Consider the following 16,380-nt stretch of genomic DNA (forward strand, 5'->3'; position numbering starts at 1 on the left):
CATAATAATAATAAAAGTGAGAATGAAGGAGAAATCGAATTTACATTTTATTGCACCTTTTAAAAAGATTACATGGCTATCAGGATTATCAGAATGGAGGAAACGAAGAAAAAGAAAAGAAAAATCTATTCAAAATTGGTTTCTTTTAAAAAAATGAGGTTTCCTCATGGGTTAGGAGATGGATCTGGTGCTTTGATGGAGACGCAATAAGATATACAGGATGTGCAACCTAATTCATGAACTTCCTACAGTTGGGCGCTCCGCATAGACAAGGGACCTTCAATTCATCATGCTCATCTGGATCAAACAAGTAATCATACCTGTGAAGCATAAATTAAACCTAATTACACCTCAACAAAGCCCAACTAAATATTGCAGAATTAGTAAATTCAATAACTAAGTTAATTTAGTTGCACAGGGAAATTGAGGCTTTAAACCATACGTTAGCTCATCCCCTCCAGAGACATTGGTTTTAGCAATAAGAACTATACGGTTCTCCACATCGCCAACACTCATTATCCTTGCATAGCAGTTGGGCATACACTACAATAAGAGACAGGCACTTGCCATTAGAATACAAGTGATAGCATAACTAGAGCTAGTTTTGATAGATGTAGTTGAATAAAATGCAATCAAATATGTAGTTGAAGTAAAAATAAGTAATTAAATAAAGTGATCATGATTATATATATTTATATATATTATGTAATGTGCATTACATTAACCAAAGCAATGGTAATTACATCAGTACAAATTTTTTTCATGCAACCAAAGTAGATAGTCATGTAATGCAATTGCAATTGCATTACAAGTTTGTTACGTCCTACCATTTCAAAAGGCCCAAAAAAAAAAAAAAGTTATGTCATATCCTACCAAACATAATCTAAGTGTAAACATGCCTAGTATAGAAGAAAATATCATCAATGAACAAATTTCACATACTAAGTTCATCAGAACCCAAGGCCAATTTGACTACAATTTGTTTTCCTTTTCTGGATCATATAGAACAACTGGCCACAAAACTAAGGATTGTGATTCAGGGTCCACCATAGGCAGCTAAGCTAGCTAAGAAAATGACACCTAAATCCCTAGTGTTTAGACCAATGGTCTTCACGGGACCCCAGTCAATCCATAAGTATCCAACTAATTACTGTGGATTATCATAGATAATACAAGTATGATCAATAAAAAAGTGAACGGTGAAAGTGTCCTTTTGCAAAAGCCAGAAGAAAAGATATTTTCAATCACAAACACAGATGAAAATTTTTCTCGTATGACGATCTTACCGAATGATTGATCATGCGTGCTATATTCCCCTTATTGGTGGCATCAATAACTACTTCCTCACTGATCTTAAACAGCTGCATTGAACATTAAGAATCAACATTTTACAAAATTCACAAATAGCAGCAACCATAAGAAATGGACCTGCCTAAAAGCAGTCAGGCATGGAGCAGAATAGATTAAAAAGCTAGGAATCTCCAAGCACAAGCCATATAGAAATAGTTTGCTCCCATTTACATTTTGTTCAACTGTTTGATGGTTCCAAACAGTGGTACTGGTATAATTGCAACGAAAAGGGCAGAAGAAACAAAGGTGGCATCTCTCCTGCCTAAACTAATTGTTGGCTTTGCTCCACATGGACTTTTTGGAGAGTGTGAGCTGCTGATTATATTGGGCCTTCATAATGTTGAACTCTAGCTTTAGTTGTCAAAATGGCTAAGCCATTTTAACTTTTGCAGGGTTCTATTTTATAGCCTTGCATATTTTAGTTTCCTACTGATGTGGGATTTTTTTATTCCAACACTAACCAGTACTATATATCAAAAACTCTTCTTCAGGATACATGTACAATGTTGGTGACAGATTGGCATGTTCATATTCTAGATATGAAAAATAGTACAAACTATGGCAAGAAATATATATGCTCGCGCAGACACCTAAAAGAGCAAGAAACTCACATAGCAATCTTTGCCTTGTAAACGGTATTGTGCCTCCCTAAGATCTGCAACACTCCGCCTCACCTGCTCACCACGATACTCAATGATCTGAAGAAAGACATGTCATTTATTCAAACAAAGAACAAAATGGGATTTTGGTTTGGGGGTGGGGGGGGGGGGGGGTGTGGTGGGGTGGGGGGGGGAAATAGGGGGAAGGGAGTGCACCTAGCATCTAAATAGCACTACTTCCAAGGAACCAAATAGAACAAACGTCTAATAAAAATTGCCACTAGAAGTCCAGTCCAGAAAACTTAAAAGAGAATTAAGAATAAAAATAAAATAAAAAAAATCAAGTACCATTTCTCCCTCTTGAATGTTTCGGCATGCAAATAGGCCCCATCCATGTATGCCAGATTTACCAAAACAAACTCGATGACTTTAGGGGGGGTGTGGTGGTGGGGCGAAAGAGGGGGAAGGGAGTGCACCTAGCATCTAAATAGCACTACTTCCAAGGAACCAAATAGAACAAACGTCTAATAAAAATTGCCACTAGAAGTCCAGTCCAGAAAACTTAAAAGAGAATTAAGAATAAAAATAAAATAAAAAAAATCAAGTACCATTTCTCCCTCTTGAATGTTTCGGCATGCAAATAGGCCCCATCCATGTATGCCAGATTTACCAAAACAAACTCGATGACTTTCAGTTTTCTGAAGGCACAAGTACACAACAATTAGATATGACAATTAAAGCAACTAAGAACAACCATCTAGCGAGAAGAAAGGCAATTTACTTGCAAATGGTAGAGCCGTTCCTTAAATGAAGAGAAGACAGTGGAACCTTCCATTTCCTGTAAGAATATAACATAAAAGGAAAGAAATAATTGGCTGACCCATTCAAAAATCAGAGCATTTTCTCTTCTTTTTTTTTTTTCAACTTTCAAATAATATTTAAAGGCACAAAATTTTTAAAACTAAGGAAGATAAGAATATTACCTTATAGGTGCTCAAGCTACTTATTTCATCTAAAGAATGATGTCTTGGTCCCATCAGTAGGTGGAATATTGGCTCCTTTTCAGCCCTCTGGCAAACAGGAATAAGACTAATAAGATGACAAAGAAATCAAATTGATCATGTCACATTGATAGTAGCAAGCTAACCATAAGAAACTTTTGGCTCAGCCCCACCAAAGACCAAGTCGCAATCATTACAGATGGCATAGAAATTAGTACATAGATTACTGAATATAAAATGTTCACATTACTAAATATAAAATATTCACCTTATTGTATGATCTTTTAAAAGCACAGCATCTGGCAGCAGAGAGAGGCTCCTTGTTAGTCTCTGAGGTACAGGGTTCAGGAAGTTCCATTCCCCTAGATGAAACCAACCTTGAACCACTGAAACATTCATTCTGGTTCTGATTCTGAAGCAAGCTTCTGGCATCAAAAACCCCTGAAGCAGTACGTACAACTACTACAGAATCTGGACTTGGTGTCCTGAACCAAAACCAAGGAAGCCAAAAGATACAAATCAATAAATAAAGTGCACCTGGGAGGACTAATTTCAATCTAATGGAAAAAGACTGAGAGAAAAATGATAGCAAATAATGGATGGGGCACAAATTCTAACCTGTGAACAGCACAGTATACTAACTTCTTTATAACTTGGATCCCATTCTTCTCCACGCAGTGCAACTGATGAATGAAATAAGTTAAATAATGGTCTACTAGACAAAAATGATTTAAGAAAATACACATTATATAAACTTACAACAATACGAAAAATGAATCATGTGTTATATGCAATGCAGATGGCACTACAAAACAAACAAAAAAAAAGTGTGAAATACTAGCTACCACCATTCTGTGCAAAAGAGTTCTCACAAGTTTTTTTTTTTAACTTACCTCCATGTAATATCCTGCTCTTGATGCACACATTGCATGAAAATAGGTGGCACACTTGCAACACTGGATGCAGGAACCGTGAGTCTGATTGCAGATAACACAATTCTGCAATACATGCAGTTAAAGAAAATCATTTAGATCACAGGCACAGTCGATTTGTATAACCTCCTTATCAAGTTAATGAGTATCAATTAACAAGGAAAAAAACAAAACCGAAACATGCCTAAATACCATACTTTAGACCATATTCCCAACAATTAGGAGATGGGTCTGCTTTATGAAAATCAGAATCCTAGTACATCTAGATGTTTACTGTAGGAGTAGGACACTGTAGAATGAGAAACATAATTCTTGTTCTTAAGCAAGGTAACAATACTTTGCATTGAATAACCGTAACATACCTTCAAAAATGTAGTTGATGGAATTCTAAGGATTCCAGTGGCAGGTTCCATTTTTTCATGATTTAAGAAACCAACTTCAGGTCGAAACCAGGCACATGTGACATGAACCCACAGCATCTCAATATCACTTGGCTTTAACGCACCTCCTGGAAAAGTTTCTTGCACATATAAGAAAAACCAGCTTCCACATATAAGAACACAGTACCAATAGAATGCAGTCCAATTTATAAATGGAAGAACTACTTCACAAACAAATGCTTAGGATATTTCATCAAGATTGAGAAAGCCATCATCACACTTGCATTGAAGCAGCAAAAGGGCAAAAACCAAAAGGAATCATTTGATATGTGGCACTGGAGGAGAAAAGCTAGATTTTAGATCGCATTCTCATAGGGGGACCAGCTATTGTATACTAGTTCAAAAAAGTAAGCCAATAAATTATTTTTCTGAACCATGCTAATATCTGCTTTCTTTTTTTTTTCCAATCCTTTTTCTTCTTCCTTTCCTTTAACGGAGGGAAAAAGTTGGAGTAAATCTTACACTTTGGAGCTACTAAAAAAGCTTAGCAACTTGATCACAAAAATCTAAAAGACAAAATTACTAAGATCTCTTAAAGCATTAATCTAAATCATGCCTTTTAGGGGACAAAGACAGCACTCCCTCTCAATATCAGGAGTTTCACATGCTCTGCACACCCATGAAGTAAGATCTTCAATGTTCCTTGCTCCATAGCATTCTTGGTGGACAGCAATTTGACACCTGAACATAAAAGAGTCTTTCAGGTAAATATAGTTAAGTATATAAATAGGGACTATACTTGCACCAGCACATGACCAGAGATATAAGACAAATAAAACAAGAGGAACCAAAGAATGACAGAACTACCTGTTGCAGATTATAATTTTGTTAACATCCCAGTCTTCAACCCATCTACAAACAGCACATCTTTCTGTTGTCCATTTTGCATACACAGGCTCATACTTTTCTGTTCAAATGAAATAAGTAAAATCCTATCATTCACCTTTTCATTGATTAAAAACACTGGAAAAAAGAAAAAGAGGAAAATTTAAAGCTCCCAACAAGTTCAAGGAAGTAAATAGTTACCCTGCAGGAAAGAACATAGCCTCAGCTTATCTAATTTCACAGGATATACATCATGTGCATTATATTCGGCAATCTGCAGCATCTTTATTGTCAATATAAAATTGCATAGGAAGCGCACAGACATGCATCAATTTTAAAAAAGAAGAAAAATAAAGATAAAAAGACTGGAAAATCATTTTAACAGTCATAAATGTGTTTGCTAAAAGTTAAGAGCAATGGAACATACTAGAGTCACAAAACTATGCTCAGGAAAGTTCAGACTAATGAACTAATAGCATCACACCAAATATATCAGCCTTATGTCAATAAACTCAATTAAATATTTCTCAAACCACAAAAGAGTCTGATTAATGGCAGCACTCACTAAAAGTCTACATTGCCAGAAGATAAAAGGGAGTTTGAGGATTGAGCAAAGCCAAAACAATTTGCTTACTACCATAAGCTTTTAGTCATAACATGCATCATTAAACTGGTTAACTCTCTGATGGCTAATGCCTTTCTTTTTACATTGTAAATTTGCAAATAGAACGTTAAAGGACCTTCATTATAAGTTAAGAACAAACACCACAAGGATCACAATTAGGTTTTTATACCAATATCAGTCAAAGAATTTGACGGAAACATCAAGCAAATATTCAATTCTCCATTTTGCTTTTCTTCTTGTTATTTTTATATACTCTTGCAAAAAATAACTAAATGAGGTTAAATTTTGCATCAGCCTTCAGCAGCAGCCAATTAGAATGTGTTCACAGAAATTCAGGACCATAAATCTAAAATAATTAATGCCATTTATTGTCTTCAGCTTAGAATGAGCATTTGTACTAACCAATGCACTACTCAAAGAGCTTAGTAACATTAGAACAAAAAATAAGCAACAATTCTGAATGCCAATCATAACACAAAATGCAATAATACATTAAATGAAATAGCCAACACAAACCCATTTTTCCAACGGTAACATTGTATCCTTCACTTTCACACTGCACTTCCACTTTTTAGCTCTGCACCCGGTGTGCCTTTCCCATTCACTGGGTGTTTGCTTCCGTGGCCCACATGAACCACACTTGCACACAATTCTATAAACAAATAGAAAAGACATATAAGGAAATTTATAAATGGTATAATTGTGCCGAAAAGAGTTCATGTAGAACTTTCTTTTCCATATAAACACAATCAATCAAGTAGCATTGCCCAATAGCAACAACTGAATTAGATATGCTGATAATACCTAAATTTGCCCTTTCAAAATAAATTATATCTGTCTAATGAATACAGAGAAATTTGCATTGATACTTGAAGAGGGTTGGGGTTGGGATTGAAGGTGTATCAAGAGAGAACATAACGATTCATTTATCGCATGCATATTATTTAATAAAGTTTCAATGCTTACAAATGAAGTCTTGGAATATATGTTCCTTCCATCCCATTGCACACCACAGTTACTTCATCAGGTGGCATAGCTTGTCCATTGTTTACTTTAGACCTAATTAAAATCATATTATCAAAATTAAAAACTCCAAGGAGAAAGAGGAAAATTAATCTTCAGTAAATCTACTATGTTAAATAAACAAATAGATATGGCTGAAAAAATCTGAAATGTACTTGGCTGGTGGCATCCTCCTTTCTAAAGCCGATGGTGTGAATTGAAACTTTACTTTGCAATCAGGACAATAATATTCATTTTTTGCCAGATTCTTCAACCATAAAAAATCAGTTAGCCTCCATTTTCCATCAATTGTAGCAATTCACAAAACAGAAAACAGAATGCAGGCTTGTAAATATCATGTGTAGACACACCTTGAATAGTTTGTGGGAAATATTGACACACTCAGCATGCACCCAAACATTACAACCATCGCAACATACCTAATCCAGAAAACTTTCAGTTAATCGGTCTATCAAATCATTCTACTGCTTTATGAAGAGAGCAACCTCAAACCTAATTGAAAGTACAAATAATCCCACCCAGTTCCCACCATCTGAATGGTGCCAAATCTTGTTGCATATGCCACAACATTGTTTTGATTTTCTTAACTGCAATAGAGATTAAAGCAAGTACTTTAAAATAGAAAATACAAAAATAAATAAATAAAAGAATAAAAAATCCAATGTGAGACATTTCTTATGAACCTTAGCGCAATGTTTACATATAAGCTCTGTTTGCAATATTGACGCCTTCCTTTTCTTGATAGTTTTGCAGGGCAAGATTAGGTTACAACCGCCACAACGCCTCATATCCTTGTAACATGCATCCTGGACAATTTACTGAATGAAATTCAATGACTGAACAACCATATATAAGCATCTTGAACTGAAAAAGTTAACTTATCAAAAAGAAGTCATAATCCAATCCTGGGAAGAACTGCTGCAAGAAAAAATGATTTACAGTGACAAGAATGTGCATGCATATTTCATAACTGATGGAACCAGTCTTTTCCAATCAACTTGTACCTAAAACAATAAATTAAAATTCCTAATCTAGACCTCAGATCACATGACCTCATGTATACATAACCCAATATTTTTACATAAATGGATGGGCAAAATCAGGCTAGGAATAAGCATCTTCAATAATAAATTGAATTTTTTTTTCTATACATCAATTTGACATGCAACAAAGTTACCCATTGCTGCATAAAACTCCTGAATCCCAATAATCAAAAGTAGGAAAAAAATGTGAGAAAAAGGTTTCTTAAGAAACTTGCCTGGTATTGAGCATTGTCTCCATCTTGACTGGAACTACAGGCCTCTTGGAACCCACTGTGGTGAGTTTCTGGATGTGCACTATGTCCAGCACCACTCCTAGTGTCCAGGAAACCACTTTCAGCTAAAATTGCCTCTTCTAATGCCATCTGAAAGTCACTCATCTTGCAATTGTGCAATTGGGCCTGACCCTGAAATCTGAAAAAACGAAAAATCAATCAAGCTTATTACTCAATAAAAATGTAATAATACCAAGTTACCAACTCACAGTGATAGTCAACATACCTATCCATGAATTCCGCAAAAGGAAATATCATCCCTTGTTTCACCCAGGCATAGTCCTGCCCATCACAATTAGCTCAAATTTGAATTTTGAATACCATAAATAACGCAATACCCTTCGTGAATTTTTAAAAGTAAAAACCAAAAGAGAGAGAGAGAGAGAGAGAGAGAGAGAGAGAGAATACCCTTCGTGTTCCGCTTTTAGAATACCCATAAAACATCACACAAAGAGCGCCGCGAATACAACAACTGAGAACAGCTTCAGGAGCTTGCAATGTGGGATTGATCACAATGGCAGGCCACCATGGATATCTCTTGCCACATTTTGCCCAAACTAAATCTCCCAAAGCAAAGTCTTCCGGCTTGTAAACATCCTTTCTCTTCCCAGCACCTTCTCTTCTCAATTTATCCAAACTCGTATATCCAAATCTGGAAGCATACTCCTCACTGTCTATCAATGAACTATGCGACCTCAAATTATTTGCATAACAGTTTTTATAACCAAAACTCTTGAACCCTGCAGTGCCTACTTCCCTATTTCCTTCCGGTTTACAAAAAGGATAGGAATTAGAACTCCTAAATCCAAACTTATCCTTTACAAATTCCGTTTTACTATATTTACATCTCTTAAGATCAAAATCCTCTCTATCTTCTAAAAATTCATCATCCTCAAAGCTCGAATCAGTGTCATCAGGTCTGCATTGCCCATTCTTTGACATATAAATAATCGAGTCATTAAACCTCGACGGAAGCACCTGGACTCGCCCCCGCGAAGTTCTCAATACTGGCGGCCTAGACCTCTCTATGCTCCGATTCTTCCATTTCTTTGAGTCGGATTGTACCTCACTAGCGCAATAGGATCTCTCGCCGACGCAAGAACCGGAACCACTGCTAAAATCATCAACTTCACTGCACATTCCAATTGAACATGAATCGTATCCGTTGGTTTTTCGTTTCTTTGGGATCAGCAAACACTCGCAGTCGTCCTCGTATTCACTGCAAGGATCTCCCATCTTACACCGCTTCAGATTAGGCATTTCGACTTTCATAGTTTTTTTCTTTTTTAAAGTCATCCTCCAAGCATTCGCTTGCAATGAATTTCCTCAACACCCAACGAGCCAAACCCTAATTTCAGATCAGATAGCAAAAGTTTGAATCGAACTTTTAAGATTCTGATTATATACACTTCAAAATTGAATAAAAAGATCCTGTGACACGACCCCTGCTTGGGTCGGTGACTATGTATAAACCCTAAACTTCGATGCGAAACCCTAATTGAAGCAATCAGAGAAACGGAAACCTGTAAAATTCGCAAGTTTCAATTTTTCTTATTCGGAATAAGAAAACAAACGAACAAACAAAACTTGTGCTTCCACTCTTCGAATTTATAGTGCGAGAGAGCGAAAACCAATTGGGTCTGGGAAACCCCCTAAAAACAAATCCACTGGAGAACCAAATCCAATGGAGGATTGCGGGGAAACAAACTTGAGCTGCGCAGGACTCAAGGTTTCAGGTTTGCAAACTAACATCGAATAAAGAATCCTAATACAAAAAAAATAACGAATAAAGAACCGGTTAAAAATTTAAACACATACTAATATATGTATAACAAATGTTATTTAACTAGAGGCAGCGGTGGCGGGGCTTGGCTCCAAATATCCAGGGGATGGAAATTGAAAAGAGAGGAAGGGAATAAAAATTGATTTGGAAAAGCGCCAAGGCAAAAAACCTTGGAAAGGGTGGGCATGAGGTAAGCGATGACTCATAGGCCTTTTGCATTAAAATATTTTAATTTCAAATTAATCATTTAATTTATTTGACAGATGATATCAATAAATTTTAAACATTTTTTTTAAATAGAATAATTTTATTATATTTTAAATAAAATAATTACATAAATTACCTAATGTATGAAAAGAATCAAAGAATTTTTCTCTTAAAATAATTATATCATAAATTAAATTCAAAAATTATTATTAAAATAAAAGAGAAATTATTCAAATTAAATTAATTAAAAAAAGATTAATTTAATAATAAAAATTTATTATTATTTAGATTTTATATATATATATATATATATATATATATGAATTTCATTGATATTCTGGTAAAAAAAAAAATCATTGATAGAGATAAAACTATATTACAAAGCCCATATCATAATACAAGGTTCATGGCCCAGAATAAGACAGAAAAGGCCATCAGGAAAAGTTCAAACACGCAAGCCCAGTAGAGGAGCAAGCCCATAGCCCTCATAAACAAACCCCAAGGCTAAACGGGTGTTTGACCCGAAAGAGAAGATCCGGCTAAACGGGACCATTTATGTTTGAGCTCTGTTTTCATGTGCCAGAAATCGTACGACATGTCATTTAAGCCTCACGCGACGTTTTACTAGCGCTTTCAGAAGAAAAAACTTTACTGGGCTTACTTTAGCCTTAAACCCTAAAATTGCAAGAGCAGTAGGGTATAAATAGCCTCCATTTTGATCCCGCCGGTGCTACAGAGACTCTTCAGTTACTAGCTCTAACTGAGTCGCCAAGAGGATCCGATACAATATGCTTGAGGAATTCCCTCTGTGAATCGAATCGTTCAGGTTTCCTTCACCTTATCCGATTCAAAAATGGGTAATTTACTGTCACATTGTCTGAATATATGTTTTTGCATTTAACAACTGATCAATTTTTCCTTTTTAATTTTAATATTATGTCGATTGACATGGAAATGATGGCTAAAAGTAAAAGGTCTGAGCAGTGAGATTAATGGTGGTAGTAATGGATGCGAAGGTGAAAGTATCGGAAGGGAGAGGGCCCTTGTCCTTGTTTGAGTAATTGCATTGTGACTGTCGCAACCTCTTCTACATCAAATATGCCATTGCATGAGCATTGGCGATGGGTTGAAATAAAAGGCGTGGGTTGCGTTCTACTATTGAATGCTAACCTAGACTTCTCCCAACATTTACTTTAAGCATCCATTTGCTGCCAACATGCTTCCTGCGTTGATCAAACCTTGTATGCTGATCCACGATCTATCCACATTCTCTATCAGTTTTTCTTCTTCGTATATATTTTCGTATATGTGTGTTTGCCAACTGCATAAATAATTGACACTCTCCTTCTCTCTTAGAATGTGTGTCCAATGGCAAATTAATTGATGACCATTGTGTGAAATCCCTAAAGCAAATCTAAATGCAAAATCATGAAGGAAAAAGTCCAAAAATGCTTCGAACTGAAAATTGAAGCAAGGTCATATAGTAGAGAGTAAGAGAAAATAGAGAGGCTGGAGGTCAACTGGTATTAGAAATTTTGAGGTATTTACTAAGTGTAGAACTAGGAAGTAATGAAAACACAGGAATATTGCTAACCAAAGTCACATAATTTGGTGATACTTCTCACATTTGCATTTCAAGAATCATCTACCTTTCGCAGAATAAGTCAAGTTTATCAAGCTGTAATTTTTTTGCCAGAAGAATTACCCGAACCAAACTACCAAAGCAAATAAAAGATACCCAGAAGGCAGAGAGATAGAAAGATAAGGAAAGTAAACTGGCCTTGTGATGCTTGATGGTTTGAGGCAATTCTTTTGTTCACTCATTTAAGTATATTTGCATCTCAGAATGGATGCTAGATGCTAGCTAGCTAGTTGCCACTAAAAGGGCCAGTGATTAAAGAGATGCATCTAAATAAAGCTTACCTTTTTCTCAATGGTCAGGTTTATGTTTTCCTTATATAGTCCTTTTGAGTAAATAATTTTGTTTATTATTTAAATAATTATCCTTTATTATCCTGAGTGTGAGAAGTATTTAATGAATGAAAGCTTTATGTTTAAAAAGACAAACTGGTTGTTGATGGATTCTTGCCCTAGAAACATGACTTATTTAGTTACAAATAGAACCAAATTAAAATCAAAAACAAAAACTGAGAACTCCTGAAGCACTATCCTTGTGGGTTTAAAATTGATACAGGAGTAACAGGACAGAATTCAAGGAATAAATAAATGGATGCTGACCTCTTCAAGGAGGAAGTGGAAGATTGGGGTAGAGATAGAGATGTGTGTCAGAGGCCAGGAAGGTAGGATGCAGGTGCCGGGTGGAGGAGAGGTAATGCTTGATCGACTGGAAGGTGGAGAGAGTAGTAAAGCAAAGACTTAGGGTTTGAGTTAGGACTATTTGGGTGTTGACATTGAGGCCTGTGAGGTTGAGAAGCTTTGCAAAAGAGGACAGTTTTTTTGGACAATAGAGAGAGAGACAGTGACATGTGGTGTCTTTCTCACTGTGCCAACTTCCTTATAGTGCGGGCTGCAGTGGGTTCAGAAAAAGAAAAGGTTGGAGCTTGGGGGCCAATATACTTTTATCTAAACAGTTCATGTGCATATTTATATATAATATATGTCAGATTCCTCTCTGTTTGTATTTATAGCTTTCAAGTACTTTACAATAAGGTTATATTCATTTTTAGTTGCATTGCCTTGACTTTGGACAACTGCTGAAACTTATGCATATGTGTGTTTGTGTGTGTGTGTGTGTGTGTGTGTGTGTGTGTGTGCATACTGTTAACATTCCTTGTTCAGTTATAAAGTTTGTTTTGTCAAGTGTATTTCAAAATGGTTAACAAAGAAAGTAATATGATCCATTTGGCTTGTGATGAGCATGGGCTTTCTTAATTTGTCAGATCTGGGTAACTTAGACTTTGTGAATTTTTTCTGTTGGTTATGTATTTTGTGGTGCAGTTTTCTTTCAGATCCATGAAGCTTGACAATTAGATACAAATAATGCACAATTTATACAGCTTGATGTTTTGTTGGCATTCTTAGATTGGATTTGAAATGCTGAAATTGTATAAGCTTTATGAGAAAGATTGGTTGAGAATGGAAGAATAATTTTGATTGGAGCTTAATGGGTCCAGGGACTGTTGGTAATCCAAGCAAGAATAATGGCATAGTGGACCTAGTTTCTTTTGCCCTTGATGATTCAGAGATATTTCATTTGTTTAGATATTGCTTCTCTGAAGCTTGCCTATCAGCTGGGCATAAGACAAATAGCAAAATTAGGTTAGTACTAGTATTTAGGATTATTGAAAGCTGAAGGTGGAATACTTTGGGCTGTTTGCATTGCAAGTTTTTGTAGTGTTAACAATAATAGTTGAAATTTTAGGTTATTTTGGTGTTAATTGGGGTAAATAATTGGAATTTGCAAAGTTTCCTTGCAGAAGGAAAAACAGTCAAAGTTCCATAACTAAATTCTTTAGGCATCACACCTATGTTCAGAATGATATCATACAACCCCATAGAAAAACTGACATTGCAAAATTCTCTGACGGCAGCTCTCTCTAATTAAAAGATATGCATACCTTGACTTACAGCATCAATGGAAAGAAAAAGAAAAATTGGAGGGGTGGGAGGGGTTGGGTGGGTTCCTTTTCTTGTTTATGATTCTTTCTCAATTTTACTAAGATCTCTATATGGAGGGCAACTGCAACTTGAGATTGTAGGAATGAGGTAAGGGCAGCTGTATAATGTAAGTTTCAACCATGTTATCAGAACAAATTGTCCCCATATTTTGATCTTTTTGGGTTGATGAATTTTAGTAAAAGATTTGCAAGTCTCTACATTGATTTTATTGCACTTCTAACTTCTAATGTTACCTTTTCGTGTTTAGGATTTTGATAACCCTAATCTTATCATAAATGTCATAAACAAGTGACAATAATTGGTCTTTCACGTGCAATTGGAAACTTAGTTTGGTTGTTGTTTTCTATCTTGACTAGAGAACAAACATAATCATGGAGTTTAGGTGAGGGTCCAATAAGTTAAAATATGTGTGGAAAAAAAAATATTACATATATATATGTCAGAAATTTCCATGGCCATGAAATGAAAACATTATTCTTGGAATAATTCCGTTATTTCCTCTCCTTTTCTGTACTGTATCCTTCACTTTTTATTGAGTTTTATGGAAATTAGGGTTGTGTAATTTCGGTTTTGGTTCGGTTCTTTGTAAGAATCAGAACATTCGAACCGAAACTAAACTTTGGTTCTTTCATTCTTTGGAATCAAAAGAGGAACCAAATTTCGGTTCCGGTTCCAGTTTCGGTTCGGTTCTAAGTACTTTCGGTTCCAATTAGGTTTTAGTTTCGATTCTATTTTCAGTTTTAGTTTTGATTTTGATTCGATTCAGTTATTGGTTCCTACACTTAAAATTGTAATATTATTGTATTCCTTTTAAAAGAATAAAAACAATTATATATTTCTAATATGAAAATATTAAAATAAAATGTCAATAAATTAACATAAACATAATAACTTATTCAAGAGAAATATTAAAATTGAACTAATAATTCTCACATAAAAATATAAGATAATACTAAATATCCATAATGTTGGCACTAAGTGTGGATAGCTTAGTGGGTCAACATTTTGTCCAGGTCCCTTTGACTTATGGTGCTTAGATTGTTATGTCATAAGATGTTAGAGTTGTGCTATTGCTAAAAGTATAAACTTTTGGCACGGTGTTAATTGCTTGATTCTACAATTGAAATTACATCCAATGTAATGGGTTTAAATCCCTTATAGGTTCTGGGGGTGGACTATTGGCATTGAATGAGAATAGCTCAGTGAGCTAGCATTTTACTCAAATCCATTCAATCCATAGCGTTTGGGCTGCTATGCTATAATGGGTTAGAGTTGCGTCCTGCTAAAAGTTTAATTTTTTGTATGGTGGTAAGTGTTCGATGCTATACATAATAAGTCATATAATATATTCATCCAAATTATTAAATAACAGCAAATCAATAGGTATAATATGAATTAGGACCAATGTAACCTAAATCAAGAGTACAAAATTATGTAATTTTTGACTTTAGAGAAATTTTTTATTATATTTTCATTTAACTATTTAAAGTTTAAATTTTGTTGGACAATATATAATTTTTACTAATTTAAATTTTAATTCAAAATAATAAGTATTAAAAATAAATTTAATTTTAATATAGTAAATGTTGTTTATAAAAATTTGGTAAATTATAATTAAATTTTTTTAAAATTAAAAATAAGATAATTAATGTGATCTTAAATTTAGTGAATTTAATTATTAACGCTGACTTTTAAATATTGTTTTGGCTCATACTCTCTACTATGATCATATAGGCATAAAATATTTTATTTGAATCGCATCGTTGATATCTTGAGTTGGTCATAATTCAATCTCATTAAATATTACGTACATAAATTAAGTCACTTAATAAAATATATTTTAATAAATATATTATTCTATTATCTTATACATACTTTTCATTTATATAATTTTTAACAAAAAAGTATGCTACATTTTAAAAAGATGATTTAATAAGATAATTAACAACTATGAAGTGATTTAATGTATTTATAATTAAAATAATAAAAGTTAATATTGGGTGGCATTTATATACTTATAATTAATAACATAAGTTATATATAAAATCATCTTAATTACATATAATGTATATAATTTTATTGAAACTATGTAATATATCTAATATATATATATATATATATATATATATATATATATATATATATATATATATGAATAAATATATAAAAAAAAAATACATATATATAAAATTGGTTTTTCGATTCGGTTCAGTTCTTGATGAAGGACCAGAACCGAACCAAAGTAAAATAACATTAGTTCGGTTTGGATCCCCATGAATCGTACACAGCCCTAATAGAAATACATAGCATTGAGTTGTTATTTTATATGCTAATTACCTTACGTTTCAAATAAAGCTTTAATAAATATAATTATGATACTGTTTGCTGGCACCGATGGTGAATGACTTCATTCGACTTGAAGCCAATCGTTAGTGATAAAGCTTTAGTAGACACACTTCAAAAAAATGGAGAGACAAAAATCGGTGTGGTTGTTCCTTATCTGGATCATGAAATGCCACTCCCATATTCGAGCATTCAGAATTTTCTGGTTGGCTTAATGCTTGGGTCACTTGGGTAGGTTGGCCTTGTGACAAAAGGTAAAGTGTTTTGATAGGCGGTTTCAAAACTTTTGATACTATTG

The 16,380-nt window shown here is 34.4% G+C and overlaps 1 protein-coding gene and 1 long non-coding RNA gene across 3 annotated transcripts; one reads left to right on the forward strand and one right to left on the reverse strand.

Moving 5' to 3' along the window:
* Nucleotides 1-23: 23 nt before the first annotated feature.
* Nucleotides 24-10,085, reverse strand: LOC110670462 (histone-lysine N-methyltransferase ATX3). Of its 2 annotated transcripts, none has more exons than XM_058152480.1 (23): nt 8,519-10,085; nt 8,337-8,392; nt 8,054-8,249; nt 7,479-7,601; nt 7,314-7,382; nt 7,146-7,214; nt 6,951-7,042; nt 6,739-6,831; nt 6,289-6,424; nt 5,349-5,421; nt 5,130-5,229; nt 4,879-5,003; nt 4,245-4,390; nt 3,844-3,948; nt 3,569-3,633; nt 3,219-3,435; nt 2,933-3,019; nt 2,731-2,787; nt 2,558-2,647; nt 1,962-2,048; nt 1,287-1,361; nt 443-543; nt 24-320 (listed from the first exon to the last, which is right to left on the reverse strand). In XM_058152480.1, the coding sequence occupies exons 1-23, from the start codon at nt 9,404-9,406 to the stop codon at nt 230-232; spliced, it is 3,141 nt and encodes a 1,046-aa protein (XP_058008463.1). In that variant the 5' UTR covers nt 9,407-10,085; the 3' UTR covers nt 24-229. The 2 variants fall into 2 exon arrangements, with proteins under 2 accessions (XP_058008463.1, XP_058008464.1); XM_058152481.1 differs by having other exon boundaries at nt 1,962-2,024; nt 8,519-10,065.
* Nucleotides 10,086-10,702: 617 nt separating this feature from the next.
* LOC110670430 (uncharacterized) lies at nt 10,703-15,887 on the forward strand. Its single transcript, XR_002497889.2, has 2 exons — nt 10,703-10,957; nt 12,295-15,887. It is a non-coding gene; the product is annotated as an uncharacterized LOC110670430 (long non-coding RNA).
* Nucleotides 15,888-16,380: the final 493 nt, after the last annotated feature.

The sequence above is a fragment of the Hevea brasiliensis genome, chromosome 9 (genome assembly GCF_030052815.1).
Source record: "Hevea brasiliensis isolate MT/VB/25A 57/8 chromosome 9, ASM3005281v1, whole genome shotgun sequence".
Lineage (NCBI taxonomy): Eukaryota > Viridiplantae > Streptophyta > Magnoliopsida > Malpighiales > Euphorbiaceae > Hevea > Hevea brasiliensis.